This window comes from Myotis nattereri (genome assembly GCF_964212035.1).
Source record: "Myotis nattereri genome assembly, chromosome: X".
In the NCBI taxonomy this organism is placed as follows: domain Eukaryota; kingdom Metazoa; phylum Chordata; class Mammalia; order Chiroptera; family Vespertilionidae; genus Myotis; species Myotis nattereri.
Genome location: NC_138078.1, coordinates 82,297,029 through 82,315,408, shown reverse-complemented (window position 1 = coordinate 82,315,408; position 18,380 = coordinate 82,297,029). Strand labels below are relative to the sequence as shown.

The following is an 18,380-nucleotide window of genomic DNA, read 5'->3' as shown; positions in this document are numbered from 1 at the left end:
AGGCCTGGTACACGAAATTGTGCACAGGTAAGGTCTGGCTGGCCCGCCCCAATCAGGGCCAATCAGGCCTGCCCGGCCAGGGAGAGGGGCCACAGGTGGTTGGCGGCCTGGCCCCACCCCTGATGGGGGAGATGATTTGGGGCGGGGCCAGCTGGAGGGAGGGGCCATAGACAGTTGGCCAGCCCCGCCCCCTGGTCAAACTCCTGGCTGAACTCCTGGTTGAGGGGACAATTTGCATATTAGCCTTTTATTATATAGGATAAATATATAAATATATATGTATATATGTGTATATATACATATATATATGTGTGTGTGTGTGTGTGTGTCCTTCACTCAAAAGCACATTTTCCATTGTACTTTATATTGTGACATTACTGGTTTAATATTTACTATTGACATGTTTGATATTAAAATTTCATGACCCAGGTGTTTTCTGAAAAGGAAAATGAGTTTACCCCAGAGTGCCGTATACATAGTCCTTATTTTTGAAACAAAGACATTTTTCTGTTTATAAAACAGCTATACTAGATAAATTTATCAATATTTTTGTTCTTCAAAATCCCAATGTTTAAATAGCTGAGCATTGGATCTATTTCTAAATTTGTCAGAATGGTTGAGAATGTCATAACATCTAAAATCTGGAGAGCTTCTCTCTCTCACGCGCGCATTTTCTCTCTCTCTCTCTCTCTCTCTCTCTCTCTCTCTCTCTAGTTACATACATTTTACAACCCTTGGTTCCCTCCTTTTAATTGAACTCTTTTATGATCTTTTCCTTTTTGAGAGGAGTTACTTCTCAAAAACTCATCGCTTCAAGGTCACAGTGATAAGATAGTTCAGACAAGCATTTGAAAACTCTCAGAAAGGTATATTGATTGAAAACAATCTATGCCATTATTTTAGTTTATCTTTCAAACATTAATGAAAATTAATTTGGACATTTTAGTCATGCTCCATTTTCAGGTATTTCTCACACTTGATAAAAACATTCAGGGCTAACATATTACTTCTGTCACAGTGTAGAACACCCACTGGCAATTTTTTTTTCAAACAAAATTTGAACCCTCAAACTAGACTAGGATAATTCTTAAATATTATACTCATATTTAACCAAAAATACAGTTAAAGTAACATTTTATTTTCTAATACAGACAGCACTTAATAATAAATGAATTTAATTTGTAAAATATCTTTACATCAAAATCTTACAGGAAACTCATTTCTTTCAACCCCAAAATATGTTGTGGAAACTAAAACATAAATTCTAGGAAAAAATGTCAATGAACAGCTGAAAAACTATTTATTTTAGTGTTTTAGTGGTGGTGCACTTCAACCAATTAAGAAAGATATTAGAAAACTATAGTTTTCTAAAGAGCCAGATTACTTTAAAATGTCACATGAAAGATGATATTCTAAAGCCCAGTTTTTCAGAGAACATCAGTTTGCTGATTAACCATGTTTAATTTAGTTACAAAATTTTTCCTTGTGACCCTATCAGACATCATCATTCTACATATTCACTAACTTTTGCTGTCACTGCTAAATTGTGAATTGATACCAGAATAATTTCTTTTATTGCTAAAATTCATCTTAAAATAACTGTATTACCAGAACATTCACAAAGTGATACTGTCAGCAGTATGACATTTTGGCACCCTGGAAAAAGAAAGTGTTGGCGAAAAATAAAATAAAATAAAATAAAATAAAATAAAATAAAATAAAATAAAATAAGACTTGAAAATTGCTTCCAGGACCATGTAAGTGATACAAAATGTGGAAACAGCTAAGTTTGAAGTTCTTTTAAGGGAGAAGCACAACATATGTCATCTTAAATAGTTTTAACACCATATAGTAACTGCTGTAGCTTCAGAAGTTTAAGAAAAAATAGCACAACGTATTTTGAAATCAATTTTCTTTGAAATGTCCAATCTTACCTTTCCTGCCTTTTTCCCCTCGGATTTCCGCTGATTTAGAATAAAATGGAGGCAAAGGAAAACAAAAAACAAACAAACAAAAAATCAGCTCCAATTTGTTACTGCAAGTACATTTTTTAAAAATGCAAAACATGCCACTATTCCCAGTTCAATACTACAGAATTTCATTCTTCTATTGAAACTGTTTTCACCTGCTGCATTCATCAGTGATTTCAGTGAAGAGATACAACAACATTGTAAATCTCATGCTACAATATGAAGAGCCATATAGGAAACTTTGATCACCGTCAAAAATTAAGTTATATGCTTGGGCCAAGAAAAAGAATCCTTCCAATTAGATATTTTCCTATTATATCACATATTTCCCATCCTTTTTTAAATGAATGGGTCTTTATCTCAAGCATGAACATACTTTTAATAAAAACTAGGCTAGTTGGAGATTTACAAATTAGGAACAAACAAAAACATCTACACCGCATTGGATACTATCTCAAAATGTTAACTTTGATGGTTTATAGGAACAACTTAATTCAATTCTGTTCAACTAAATACTTTATGAAGTTATCCTAGTAAAGTCATTTTGCTCATTTTTATTTACACACTTGTTTTTCCCCCCATCCAACCCCAGGAGACAGGTTACATTAATTTTCAAGACTCCATTTGTCCTTTAGATTCATTCTTCTTTGTAGATGGTGAATACACCATATGATAAATGGATCAAATGTCTACTTTCTAGCTAATGATGCTCCCAAGTCCTTCCTCCTAAATCTTATCTCCGTTCCCTGTCATCTCTACAGTTATGCTAAAGTTTCTTTGAGAGCCTTTTTTGATACAAAGAGTCCCAGAAAACTGGAGTGGAGGTAGGGTTGACTTTGAAATAGGGTAACTACAAAGAGAGTTACAATTAATATAGTAAGACAATGGATGCTCTCTATTTTCTAGCCTATGGCATTGTCCCAGACCAAGAGGGTATATTTTTTCCTGTTATTTTAATATTTAGTTTTCAAAATTGACATTGAAGCAAGTATCCAGATATGGGCAAAATTTTGTTGTACATGAAAATCAAACCATGCTTTATTTCCCCTTCCCTATTGTGTATTTATTTTTAGCTTATGATATTCATATTGCTTTATGTGATCAAATTCAGCCACCAAGGGCTCAGTGTTAAAATTCTATTTGTCTGCGAAGGTATAGCCTGAGGATAATGCCTTGAATAATCTCTTTTAAGAAAGTGTCCTTGGGTTTTAATGTCTTTAAACAATCAAGATTGATATCTTTCTTTATTATGAATGATAATTCTTAAATAACAGATTTAAAATGTCAAATTTCCAGAAAAAATATCAAGGATAAAAGAAACCTACAAAATGTTTTCCATATTTAAGAATATAGCATTTTTCTTTACTTTGCAGAACTACAATGGATCTTTTTTTATGTTCAGCCAAGAGTGAGTCCTCTTGAATGACAACTATGTGAGCATTAAAATAAAAAGAAAGAACTGGAATATATTGGCAAGCATGTGAGTAGATTGGCAAATTGTTACCAGATTTTTTTTTTTAAATATATTTTATTGATTTTTTACAGAGAGGAAGGGAGAGGGATAGAGAGTTAGAAACATCGATGAGAGAGAAACATCGATCAGCTGCCTCCTGCGCATCTCCCACCGGGGATGTGCCCGCAACCCAGGTACATGCCCTTGACCGGAATCGAACCTGGGACCTTTCAGTCCGCAGGCCGACGCTCTATCCACTGAGCCAAACCGGTTTTGGCATGTTACCAGATTTGATAATGGAAATATTTTTTCTTAAATCAATGATGGAAGGGGGTAAAAACATGCTTACAAGCAGATTCTTTTTCCCTTATTTAAAAACTGGCCCCAAAATGACAAACATAAAATCTACCAAATCATTGTCCAAACTAAATTATATGTAGTAAAGGAGAAAGGAAAGTTAACCAGTCTGAATATTATGGGCTCAGAATATTTCATAATATACATTTGTCATATAGTTTCACATGCTGTTACTAATCTTTAGGTGTGAATATGTACATTTTTAATTTTCTGTCAGTTAATAAACATTTCTCCAATTATATTTAACTAGAGGCCTCATGCATGAAATTTGTGCAAGAGTAGTCCTTCCTTCCCCAGGCTCCTGGCACTGGCTTCCCTCTGGCACCCGGGACCTGGGCTTCCCTTGCAGCCCTAGCTTCGTCAAGAAGGTCCTCTGGAAGGACGTCGGTCTAATTAGCATATTACGCTTTTATTATTATAGACTTTCTAGATTGATAAAACTGGTTGAATATAATCAATGAAAAAGAGGAGCAAGACATGATAAATATATATATATATATATATATGTAATGAAGTTTGTTAATGTCAAGAGCATGATCCAACTAGGGGAACATTCTAAATATTTAGTCAGTTCTCTTCTTGTGCATCACACAGTAGAAAATGATGGCAGATAAGTCACCACATTGAAGGGTTATTCATGTATACATTGGGGCTGTAGCTATATTGGTACAGTTGAAAGAAATAAGATCAAACACTTTTGGTACTCCTCAATATCTATGTGCTCAATATGTATGACTGATGGGAACCAGATGCTTTTAGCTTAGTCTGTTTTGGGCCTATGAATTCATAAAGAACACACCAGATACATAAGGTGAGGTCAATACAAGAATATTTCTATAACGTAAAAGAATATTGCTTGCATGCAGTCTCTCTGGGAATTACAAACTCTTTTTCCCCCATCTCCAGGTTTACCACTTCTCTTTTCTTTTTTTAGTATAGTATAGATATTATCATCATACTGGCTTCATGTAGGGTATTCCTGTGAATTGCTGCTACCTACAGCATAGCTGTCCTCATGTGCAGAATTATTAGGAATTTCTGATCACTAAGATTAGTAATAGAGTAAAGGGAGCAAAACTAGGGTCAGAAGTCAAATAGGCCATGTTGTTAGATACAGGTGAGAAAGAGGAGGAAACCTGAGGACAAAACACTGGAGCTATACTCTGACTGGCATGGTCAAAATAATAATATTTATAACTCTAAACATATATTAGATCATAAGTAAATATTTGTCTAAAATATGGATGAAACTGGGGAAAAGGTGTGTGTGTGTGTGTGTGTGTGTGTGTGTGTGTGTATGTGTGTTTATAACATAGCAAAGTAGAAGCTTGTGGAGTAAAGTTTCTAATACTACACCAACGGAGAATACCTCCTTGCCCTGAGTCTGCACTTAAAATATATCAAAGTTTTAAGTGTAACTAATTTTTACATGGCTTAAATCTCCAGACAACTATCATGGACTGGTTTAATTTGTTTTTAATATACTGTAAAAAATTAAAGAGAACTCGACCAAGATTGAAATGGGGATGATCTGTAGGGGGAGCCCTCACACCTATCTCTATAAAGAAACCCTCCAGGAAGAACTCTTTCTTTACAACAGCCTTCCTAACATCCTCTTCCCTTCTGTAAAATAATGCCCTCTTCTTTGTCCTAGTGAACTTACACGTATGGCTGCCTGTTCCTGATTGCAGTTTTCTCATTTTCCTCTTTTATTTGGAGGAATATTAGCTGACTTTTTATTTAAGGTGAACAACTGACACATGTATCATGTAACATTATATTTCAGAACTTTATTCAGTTATCAACTTAGAGTTCTGTTGGCTTTAAAGGGAAGACATGTTGAATCTAATAATAATACTAAGCCTAAATGTCCTCCTCAAAATGTCTGTTTACTATCCATTTTTTTCTAAAATGTAAACCACTATTTCAAAAGAACACATTTATGAGTATGTATCTAGGTATTGTTATTGCCTTATTGAGTTTTTCTAAAATTGAAACTGGTATAAAAATCATTTAATGTTGATATAGCAATAAAGATAACATGAAATTTGAAATCAGAAGATTTAAGTTTTGATCTTGGGTCCAAAAGTAGCTGTATGAGCTTATTCAAGAAAATTTTAGAAAGCTCTATCTCCATTCTACACTAACTTCAAATCGTTAGCTACATTTAATGACTAGTAGCCCGGTGCACGAAATTAGTGCACATTAAAAGGGAATTAATTGCCCTAACTGGTTTGGCTCAGTGGATAGAGCATCAGCCTTCGGAATCAAGGGTCCCAGGTTTGATTCCGGTCAAGGGCATGTACCTTGGTTGCAGGCACATCTCCAGTGGGGAGTGTGCAGGAGGCAGCTGATCAATGTTTCTCTCTCATCGATGTTTCTAACCCTTTATCCCTCTCCCTTCCTCTCTGTAAAAAATCAATAAAATATATTTTTTTAAAAAATGAAATTAATTAGTGGATATGTTTTAATATTGCTATTTGCCCTTTCTCTATAATAGAAGTGTGAGAGATGAAAGGAAATTAGTAAAATGTATATGAAAATAATATATAAATTTATTAATAAATAAACAGTAACAAAATGATATAACAACAACAGAGGCATGATATAAAAGCGACAAAAACATGATATGAAAACAACAAAATCATGATATAAAAACAACAGTGATGCAAACAATGACTGATAAAGTGATTAAACTTATTTTAATATCTCCCTGTACACCACATTAAGAGTGAAAACACTTTCAGAGTGCGTGACTAATTTCCCTTGTGATGAAGTACTTAGAGCTTTAACTGTAACATCACATGCTCTTCAAACTCAAGAGAAAGCAATATATAACTGACCATGTGCAAAAACGGGTTCAGAGGAACCAAGATGGCGGCATAGGTTAACGCTGGAGTTTGCTGCCTTGAACAACTACTTCAAAAGTGAAACTAAAAAACGGAACGGACATCACCCAGAACCACAGGAATGCTGGCTGAGTGGAAGTCCTACAACTAGGAGGAAAGAGATACGCATACGGACACTCAGAGGAGGCGCAATGCTGAAGTCAAATTCTGAGGTGCGGGCAGAGCCCCTGGGGACAGGACTGAGAGCCGCCATAACTGCCCTCTCCGGCCCACCCTGTTGATCCTGTGGGACCCGCACCGCCCAAGCCCTGCACAGAGGCATTTGCCTGATAGCCTCAGGCAAACGCTAGATTAGCACCTCCCTAGAGGACAGAAGTTCTCTCACTGTAGACACAGCTGATTCTCATAGCCACTTGGCCTGGAGGTCAAACCCTCCCTGGTATTAGCTACAACAATCAAGGTTTAACTATAAGACTGCTCACAAAGACCACTAGAGGGTGCGCCAAGGAAGCATAACAAATTGCGGAGACAAAGAAACAGGACAAAATTGTCAATGGAAGATATAGAGGTCAGAACCACACTTTTTTTTTTAAATATATTTTATTGATTTTTTACAGAGAGGAAGGGAGAGAGATAGAGAGTTAGAAACATCGATGAGAGAGAAACATCGATCAGCTGCCTCCTGCACATCCCCCACTGGGGAAGTGCCTGCAACCCAGGTACATGCCCTTGACCGGAATCGAACCTGGGACCTTTCAGTCTGCAGGCCGACGCTCTATCCGCTGAGCCAAACAGGCTTTGGCATGAGAACCACACTTTTAAGGTCTCTCAAGTACTGTTTAGAAGCCGCCGATAAGGTCTCTCAAGAACTGTTTAGAAGCCGCCGATAAACTCAATGAGATCTACAAGAAAACTAATGAGACCCTCGATGTTATATTGGGGAACCAACTAGAAATTAAGCATACACGGACTGAAATAACGAATATTATACAGACTCCCGACAGCAGACCAGAGGAGCGCAAGAATCAAGTCAATGATTTGAAATGCGAGGAAGCAAAAACACCCAACCGGAAAAGCAAAATAAAAAAAGAATCCAAAAATGCGAGGATAGTGTAAGGAGCCTCTGGGACAGCTTCAAGCGTACCAATATCAGAATTATAGGGGTGCCAGAAGATGAGAGAGAGCAAGATATTGAAAACCTATTTGAAGAAATAATGACAGAAAACTTCCCCCACCTGGTGAAAGAAATGGACTTACAGGTCCAAGAAGCGCGGAGAACCCCAAACAAAAGGAATCCAAAGAGGACCACACCAAGACACATCATAATTAAAATGCCAAGAGCAAAAGATAAAGAGAGAATCTTAAAAACAGCAAGAGAAAGAAACTCAGTTACCTACAAGGGAATACCCATATGACTGTCAGCTGATTTCTCAACAGAAACTTTGCAGGCCAGAAGGGAGTGGCAAGAAATATTCAAAGTGATGAATACCAAGAACCTACAACCAAGATTACTTTATCCAGCAAAGCTATCATTCAGAATTGAAGGTCAGATCAAGAGCTTCACAGATAAGGAAAAGCTAAAGGAGTTTATCACCACCAAACCAGGATTATATGAAATGCTGAAAGGTATCCTTTAAGAAGAGGAAGAGGAAGAAAAAGGTAAAGATACAAATTATGAACAACAAATATGCATCTATCAACAAGTGAATCTAAGAATCAAGTGAATAAATAATCTGATGAACAGAATGAACTGGTGATTATAATAGAATCAGGGACATAGAAAGGGAATGGACTGACTATTCTTGGGGGGGAAAGGGGTGTGGGAGATGCGGGAAGAGACTGGACAAAAATCATGCACCTATGGATGAGGACAGTGGGTGGGGAGTGAGGGCGGAGGGTGGGGTGGGAACTGGGAGGAGGGGAGTTATGGGGGGGGGAAGAGGAACAAATGTAATAATCTGAACAATAAAGGTTTAATTAAAAAAACAAAAACGGGTTCAGGTAGGAATATGCCTACTTTGTCTAGAGTTTGTCCTTGTGATTTATAAATAGTCATCACAAATGCTGGTATCATGGGAAACTGTCATGGAATCAATTTAAATGGGAGGCCAGTGTCAGATGGGGACAAATTAATTCTTGGAATCAGAACAGCCTCTCCCTCTGCAGATCCTGTTAATACTTCAGCTTTGATAATGTTAGGTCGTAATCTTTTGATAATAAATCTGGTACCATTACAAAGACCCTATTTACTATTGAGATACCTCAATAGCATGATGATTGCACCCACTTTCAATTTTAATTTATGACACAGCATTCCTGAAGGAGTAATACTATTAAGAAATTCTATGGGAAAATTTTCTTTTTCACCATCATCTGTGGAATCAATGGAATCACCAAACATATTCTCTCCTCCCTGCTGTCAGGGGCCAGGGTGCAAGTGAATAGGCTTGCTAGCTGGCAGGCCCCTGACAGCAAACTGGCCACCTGTCAATTCTGAGGAAAGGGGCTCCCTCCTCCCTCCTGTAAGGGTCCAGGGTGCAGGTGAATGGGGTTCCTGGCTGGCAGGCCACTGACAGCAAGCTATCCAACAGTGGATTCTGTGAGGAATGTGGCTCCCTCCTTTCTACTGTCAGGGTCTGGTTTGAAGGTCGGCCATGCTCCCCATTGGGCCAGACACAGAGTTCTACCATGCCGTGGCCTCCACCTCAGCAACCCAAGACTGACTGCTGCTGGGCGCTCCTGGTGCTCTGAGGGTGGGTTCTTCCCTCAGGCCACAGGGGAAACAGCTGGGGAGGGTGCAACCCTTTTCAAAGTGACCCAGGATTCAGTGGGTCCACACTCCGAGGGTGGGTTCCTGCCTCAAACCCCGCCCTTATAGGAAACAGCTTGGAGAAACAGCTTGGGGGAGGGCTCAGTCATTGTCAAGACAACCCCTGTAGGACTGAATTCCTTCCGGTTGGTCGCGGCTGTTCTTCTGGATGTGATGAACACCACCCATGGTTTTTATATAAGTAGATGATAATATGGTTGATAATTATTGCCATTGTTAGTAATAGTGTTCTAAAACTATCAACACCACTGCTACCATCACCTTTCATTTAGTGAGTATGAAGCATTTTCATAAATGTTTACAAGTATCACCTTATTTAATTCTTATAGTGACACTTGATGCTGAAAAATTATCACACCCTTTTACAAAGAAGAAAATGTAGATCAAAGTGGTTAAGAAACTTAGTCACCCTACTTGTAAGGTCTACAGCTGAGGCTTAAATCTAACTTTTCTGGATTCTAAAGTTTATGTTCTAGGTGTTAGCTCCATGGCAGGAGGCATTCTGTCATTTTCTCTTTGGGACCACAGCTACATCCCAATGCTTTAAAAAAGTGCCTGGTACAAAGTAGAACTGCAATAAATATTTAAAGGCTGAATCAAATAACAAGAAAGTCCTCTATTATTTGATGATGTGATTATTGCTAATTAGAGCTAGAGTATAGTAATTAACTATGCATATTAGTCAAAAGCACAAGTTCTGGAGCCATATTGCCTGGAATCACTGTTGTCTCTAACACTTATCACAGATGTGACTCCAGGTATGTTTCTTCTTGTCCTTTTGTTTCATCATCTGTAGAATAGAGAAATAACAGTTCCTACTCCAGAGTATTTAAAATGAAGGTTAAATGAGTAAAGTAAGTGCTTCCATAGTAGCTGCCATTTTAATGGTAATTTATTTTAATATCTTTATAGGTATATAATTCACATACCACATAACTCACCCATTTAAAGTATAATTTCATGGTTTTTAGTATATTTAGTATATTCACAAATATCTGTAAATCATCATCATAGTCAATTTTAGAACATTTTATTACCTTGAAAAGAAAAAAAAACTCACACCTTTTTTATTTTTTAAATTTTTTTGGTATTTTTTTTTATTGCTTAAAGTATTAAAAAGAGTATTACATATGTCTCTTTTTTTCCCCCTCTTGAAACCTCACACCTTTTAGCTACCACCTCCATATCATCCCATTTTTCCCAAGCTTTAAATAACCACTAATCCATTTTGTTTTTGTCTCTTCAAATTTTTCTCTTCTGGACATATGAATGAAATAATATAATGTATATTATTTTGTTGCTGGATTCCTTCACTCATCATAATAATCTCAATATTAATTTGTGTTGCATAATGTTTCAGTAAGCCATTCTTTCTTATATTCCAATAATATCTTATTTTATGGATATACTGCTTTTGTTTACACATTCATCATTTGAACATTTGGGTTGTTTACAGCTGTGTCTATTATAAATAACATGACTGTAAACATACGTATATAAGTTTTTGCATGGACATCTTTTAATTTATCTTGGGTTTAGCTATTGTTGCGTAATATAGTAATTTTATGTTTTATCATTTGAGGAACTTCTGGACTTTTTCCAAAAACAGCTGTATCATTTATATTCCCACCAGCAATGTACAAGAGTTGAATTTCTTCACATCTTTGCTAACAAGGTGATTTAATTTTAACTTTTTAACTTTAGAATTAAAGACTAACTATTCTTGTCTAAATATATAACTTTATACTGGTGCCCAAAATTAGTTTAACAAGATTAACAAATTTACGTATTATGAACTATTCTATTATATGAGCTTAATGCACGATTCCATGGTACTAAGATGCCAAACTCATCCTTTCAGAGGACTAAAAAGTTACCTATTTCCTGATATGAATTTACCTATAATTTGAAATACATATTTTAAATAAATTCCTTCTGCTAAAACGAATAAAATCTTTAAAAAAAAGTTATCAAAGTATTATTTATTAAAATACAAACTACCTTATGCCACTAAAAGAAAGAATAGTTGGAATCAGACATTGGGTATCATGGTACAATGACATTGCATTCCTGTACAAGGTGTAATGGTATTGAAAGTACTGCATTAAATTCAGTTGAAATAGGTTTTCATGAATTCTAAATTTTAATATTGGAACATGCAGAGATTATATGAATTTTCAGAATAAGAATCAAATTTGGGGGGGAGCAATTATTTATTCAAGATTCATTCTAGAATGGATCTAATAAAGCTAAACAAGAATAAAACACTCTTAAAATGAGTTAGAAACAGGATATTACGGATGATACCAAATTCCTCAATTATTACCAGAAGCCAGGGTCTAGTTAGAATATACTTGCATTTGTTCTTACATAATCTTTTTGGCTTATTCAAAACCCTAAGTTTGCCCTGAAACATTCTTAATACTATGAAAGTAACAAAAGCTTTGACAGAAGCCAGACCCTAGCCCATAACTCATCTAAGGCCATAGACCTTTTACTTAACCCGCAGTAAATTTCCACCACTCACCCCACCCAACTCTAAGTCTATTCTAAATATGGTCGTCTCTCATCCTGCCCAAAGAACAGAGTATGCTGTACATCTGAATCCTGCTGATGCCTGCTCCATCCCAGAGTCCCCACCTTAACCTTTAAACAGCCCTTAAAAACATCAGTCCCTCATGGAGATAGGGCCATTAGCTCTCTATAGCTCTCTGCCCCTTTCCTCCCTTGAAATGTGATTAAACCCTCACCTTTCTGCTCACCATTCTCTGTGAATTCTTTCACAATCCATGGCTTACATTGAGACAGCCATTAGAATCTGCCTAACAACAGACAAATCTGCTTTCTGAAAATATTGCATGTCAGTAGAAATAATGTTTCATTTTTAAGTGTTTGAGATTTGCATAACGATAACTTTGTTTGCTGTAAAAGACATATACATTTGTCTCCAATATCACTTTAAATTGCAGATCATCTTAATGTGTCATTCTTGTGAAATACGCAAATCTGACTAAGAACGTTGCATTATGTCTATTAAAGCTTGTAGATGTTTACAAAAATGAACAGAGTAATAAAGTGATTATGATTATAAACATCAGAATACAAAGGATCTTCCTTATTTAGTGGAAGAAAAACACTTTAAAAAAAAATGCAATAGCTACCAGAGTGCTTAATTCTGTGACTACATGTTTTTTTTATATTATATAAAGGCATTACCTATGATGAAAATTAAAAAGTGATCTATGTACTTGCCTTTATAGTGAGAAGGCTAAAAAGGGCTAATTCTAATGTAATCCTGATATTTGGCGGGCTAGCAATTAGAATCCATGCCAGCAAGCTCAGTGTACATTCTTGATAACCTATAATTAAGTCACTACCTCCTTCCCAGAAACTGGTCTTGCAGAACTTGTTACAGAGGCCATAAAACTGTGAACAGTGCACTGCTCAGACAGAAGGTTTTTAATGCTGGCGCCAGGCCAAACCATCAGATATGGCCTGGAGACCCCCAACACCTGGGAGCCTTCTTGCAAGACCTGCGAAAAGGACCAGAAGAATAATCCATATTTGCAGGACAAAGACCACAGGGAGATATAAAGAGAAGCCCCCCTGCATGTTTCGGTACTCAGATTTGGAAAGTTATTCACTGAGTCCACCAGCGTAAATAAAGTGTCCCTCCTTTTCTTTTAAAGTGTTGCTTGGTTTTCTTTGGTCTTCTTCAACAACTGGTTCCCTAACTGGGAACCCAACAGCACTTGGCTTTTTTTGCCTTCAGTGAGGGGCAGGGCTTGGTGCCTGGGGGCATGGGATAGGCCACTGAAAGGCACGCCCTGCTGACTTTAGCAGAATTGAACCGGGGAACTCTTGGCGCTCCCGGACCTCAGCCTAGGACCCAGCCGGCATCTGGAGAAAGTGAACGGACACTTCTGGACCTGTCGACAGAATCTGTAAGGTAGGGGCCCCAGTCAGTCAAGCCCACTCCAAGTGAGTGGAAGGGGGAGCTTGATTGCCTCCCTGGAAGTCATAGGACTTCATTAGGTAAATTAGTCAGGAATCGGGTGGACTATTTTTAAAACCCTGAGTGAATGTCTGGTGAAAGTGTGTGAGTGTGGAGGGAGACGGCCTGCCCTCTCCTATCCTTTGTGTGGCTCCACGACCTTGGTTACGGAGTCCGAGTGGGCCCCAACCTACAGTTCCGCGATTTGTCATATGGCATAATGGTGACTCACCCCTACGTGGAGGTGACCAGGCCTGGGGTTCATACGGGTGCACCTTAGCTAAGACAAACATAAGCTCCCAAGGGAGGGAGGGCCTGTCTATTATTATCAGCCCTTTACCACAAGAGACATCCTGAATTGGAAGCAGCACACCCCAGCTTATTCTGAAAAACCTCAGGCCATGGTAGACCTCTTAGAAATGATTTTCCAGACCCAGAAGCCCACCTGGGTGGACTGCAAACAGCTCCTTTTCACATTCTTTAACAGTGAGGAGCGCACGAGAGTAGTATCAGAGGCTCGGAAGTGGCTCCAGACCCAGGCCCAGGCAGGAATATTAGGTACAGACAGATGGGCCAGAGAGGCCTTCCTAGATGAGGAACCTGATTGAAACCCAAACTCAGAAGATGGAAGGGCCGGGCTAGAAAGATATCGGCTGGCCTTCCTCCAAGGGGTCAGGGCCAGAGCCAAGAAGCCCACCAACATGGCTAAAATCTCTGAGGTTTTCCAGAAGCCTGACGAAAGTCCAGTAGCTTTCTATGAGAGACTGTGTGAGGCATACCGGATCTACACCCCCTTTAGACCTGAGGCCCCGGAAAATCAAACCATGGTAAATGCTGCTTTTGTAGGCCAAGCCCAGCCTGACATCAGGAGAAAATTACAGAAACTGGAAGGATTTGCAGGAAAGAATGCCACCGAACTGCCAGAGATAGCCAACAAGGTTTTTATCAACTGAGACAATGTGGCAAGGAGGGAGGAAGAAAAGAGAAGAAGGGCTAATATAATAGCAGCAGCTTTTAGAGGCTCAGGTTCCCAGACAAATCAGAAAGGGAAACAAGAATACAGATCAGGGGGAAAAGGAAGAGCGAGACTGAGACGAGACCAGTCTGCCTGTTGTATGGAGATAGGACACTGGAAGAATGAATGTCCCAAATGACAAAGTAAGAAAACTGGGCCCCCTTTTCAGCCCAGTGGTTATCAACCAGAACCACCCGAAGCAGATCTCATTGGGCTAGCAGTGGCTGATTCTGACTAGGACAGACTGGGCACTTTTAAGCTAGGCCCCCATGAGCCCATGGTCAGAATGAAAATTGGGGGGCAGACTGCGGACTTTATGGTTGATATAGGAGCTGAGCACTCAGGAGTCACACAGAAAGTAGTGCCTCTCGCAGGAAAGGAGGTCACCATTATTGGAGCTACTGGGGATCAGACTTGTAGATTCCCTCGCCGATGCCAACTTGGTGGTCATCAAATAATTCATGAATTCCTATACTTGCCAAACTGTCCAGTGCCTCTAATGGGTAGAGACCTTTTAGCCAAAATGGGGGCAGAAATCACCTTTGCTCCAGATGACTCAGTACAGCTTCGCCTAAGTGAGGAGACCTCCCCAATTATTCTGTCCCTAGCAGTGCGAAGGGAGGAAGAGTGGAGACTTTATACCCCCCAGTCAAAGGCCTCACCATTAGAACCTGAATTACAGAAAGAATTCCCGCTGCTCTGGGTGGAGGGAATCCTCCAGGCCTGTCTAAGGACCTCGCCCCAGTACTGATCGACTTAAAGCCTGGGGCACAGCCTGTTAAAGTCCGCCAATACCCAATTCCAAGGGAAGCACGCCAGGTCCACTTAAACCAGCTGCTTCAGTGCGTACTTATTAAACGATGCAGGTCTCCATGGAATATGCCTCTCTTGCCTGTCAAAAAAACTGGGACTAATGACTACCACCCCATACAGGATCTACGGGCTGTTAATGAGGTTGTTATAACCCTGCATTCAACGCTGCCAAATCCCTACACTCTTCTGGGGCTCATTCCATCAGAGGCAGACTGGTTTACATGCCTAGATCTGAAAGATGTCTTTTTCTGCCTTATATTAGCTCCTTCCAGCCAGCCTCTTTTCACTTTTGAATGGGAAAACCCAACTACAGGGTCCTATGAGCAGTTCACCTGGACCAGACTGCCACAAGGGTTCAAGAACTCTTCTTCTCCTCAGGAGGAGGAATGGGCCCAGCAAGAAGGAGGCAAGAGAACAATGGAAGGCTGATGGATACTCCCAGATCATAGGGTCTATGTCCCAGAACAGTTAGCTCATAAGGTAGTCCTCCAGCAGCATGAACTTACTCATTTAAGGAAGACTGCCCTAGAAGCTTTGCCAGGCAGATACTACCTAATTGCCCATCTTCCTTCCTTGTGTGCCTCAGTCTCTCAGCGTTGCCTCCTCTGTGCTCAGAACAGTGCCAAACAGGGTCCTGTGGGACTGATAGGAGTCCAGTGCTGTGGGCAAGCTCCTTTTGAGGACTTAGAAGTAGATTTTACAGAAATAGGGCCTAGCAAAGGAAATAAATACCTGCTTGTCTTTGTTTGCACCTTTTCAGGCTTGGTCAAGGCATATCCCACTCGCACAGAAAAGGCAAGAGAAGTCACTAAGGCATTGCTGAAGGATATAATTCCACGGTATGGAATGCCTCTGACCATAGAGTCCGATAATAGCCCAGCCTTCGTAGCAGAAATAGTGCAACAGGTAGCTAAGGCTTCAGGAATTAAATGGAATTCTATATGGTAGACCCCCTCCCTTAATTCGGCCAAAGGAAGTAAATACGCTTTTGACTGGGGCCTGTTTTATATCTTAGATATATAAACATCAAAATTTAATATTATAATGCTAGGAATTAGTGTCCTAAGTGGAAAAAAATAAATTACACTATGAATAATGTTTCAAATATGCATGAATAATTCTGAATAGATAAATATTATCTATATATACCCTATACTACTTCATTTCTTAACTAATAACTATCTCTGCTTGAGTCAGAACATTCAGATGTTTGTTTTTACAATGTAGTAGCTATTTGCATTGATTTTAATGTTAGGCAATATTCAATGTTTTTACAAACACAAGTAACATGGCCAGTCCCACAATCTGGAGGTTTTTCTATAATGTAGGCAAGCTAGTAAATTAAAAAATTGATGAGTTTCCCAATTCAGACATTTCAGTTCTTTCTTCTGTTTTAATATGGTTAATTCAAATGCATCATATGTAAAGAGCATATCTCATGTGTGGGGAAAAGAGCAAGGATTCATAATTAGCTTCCGTTCTGGGCAATAAGTACTGCTCAGTGTGACAACATTAAGGAAATACAGCCTAGAATGAATTTTGTTTCTTACACCATTTCTAATTCATTCATTCATTCATTCATTCATTCATTCATTCATTCATTTACCAGGCTACTACTAAGGATACAGTAATTGCAAAGAAAGAGTCATCTTTGACCATAAAGAGATTACAGTTAACAATAAAGATAATTTTTTTAAAGAAAAATTATACAGTGGGGCCTTGACTTACGAGTTTAATTCGTTCTGAGACCGAGCTCGTTAAGGAGCTCGTTAAGGAGCTCGTTAACTCAAATTACTCTATCTACTCAATGCAAAAAATCGGCTGAGAGACAGTTGGTATCTCAAAAAACTCGTTAGTCGGGACACTGGTAAGTCAAGGCTCCACTGTAGTCTTTAGTCACAATATTTTATTATTATTGCTTTTTAGTGAGTGAGGAAGGGAGAGGAAGAGATAGAAACATTTATGAGAGACATCACTGATCGGCTGCCTCCTGCACATCCCCCACCAGGGGATCATGTGCCATGACCAAGAATCAAACCATGACCTCTTGGTTCATGGGTTGACACTCAACCACTGAGCAACACTGGCTGGGCAGAGATTATAGTTTTTATAAGAGAATAGAGACAAGAAAATAAGATAACTATAGTACTTTGGAATTGAATAGTTTGACAGTTTTTTCTTCATTAATAGAGGTTTCTTTTTATGATTTCATCTCCCAGAGAATAATTTCTAATCATTTGGTTATAGCTTTAGAAAAGATATAAAGTGAACATTAATTAAAGGCACAACTTAATATTTATCACAGCTCAACTCCAACATCTAGATGCTGCAAGATTTCTATAATACAGAAATAAAAATGCTCCTTCTGAGTGATCCATGAAGTCATGAATTATCAAAAACCTACATTAAAACTGCATAAGATAAGGGCTGTGCTTTATTTAAAAAGGTATTTCATACCCCTAGAGGCTCATCTGCCTCAGGCATCTTCCTAGTATTTAGGTTTTAAAGTATCTAAAATATCTTAGGCTTGTACATTTTTTACTGCTTTTTTAATCTATCATAGCTTTTTCCCCCAATTTACCACATTGACATTGTTATTTTCAGCTTCCGATTCAACATAAAACAGCAGATAGTTCCATTTATCTCTCTCTGGCTGAGTTTATTCATAGTAGAGCTCTGTATTCAGGACATTTTTATTTTTATTATTGGTTATTTATCGTTAGTATTTTTAGACGAATGAGAATGTTGTACTTCTTTGAAGCTTTAACTATGGAATTTTATTAGTCAAAACATATTCATTGAGCATCTACTATATGACAGGCGTAGTACTTAAGATTAAGGGCTCTGGAAGTAGACTGTCTGATTCAAACTTCAGCTCCACCACTTATTAACTGTGTGACCTTGAGCAAATTGCTTAACTATTTGGTGCTTGAGTCTGTACATCTGTAAAAAAACACTGATGTTAAAAACAGTATCTGTATTATAGGATGCCTGTGAGGGCTAATTGAGTTAATACAGTAAGTCACTTAACACACTGTTATATATGTAGTAAGCTCTCAACAGATACTGTCTGTTATTGCTATTATCATTATCATTATT

General features: G+C 38.4%; 1 protein-coding gene across 1 annotated transcript in view; it reads right to left on the bottom strand.

Moving 5' to 3' along the window:
- Positions 1 to 18,380, bottom strand: part of PCDH11X (protocadherin 11 X-linked) — a 972,549-nt gene that overhangs the window by 436,976 nt on the left and 517,193 nt on the right. The window contains exon 5 of the mRNA XM_081115087.1: positions 1,935 to 1,964. Within this exon, the coding sequence (XP_080971213.1) occupies positions 1,935 to 1,964 (30 nt within the window). The remainder of the gene's footprint in view (positions 1 to 1,934; positions 1,965 to 18,380) is intronic.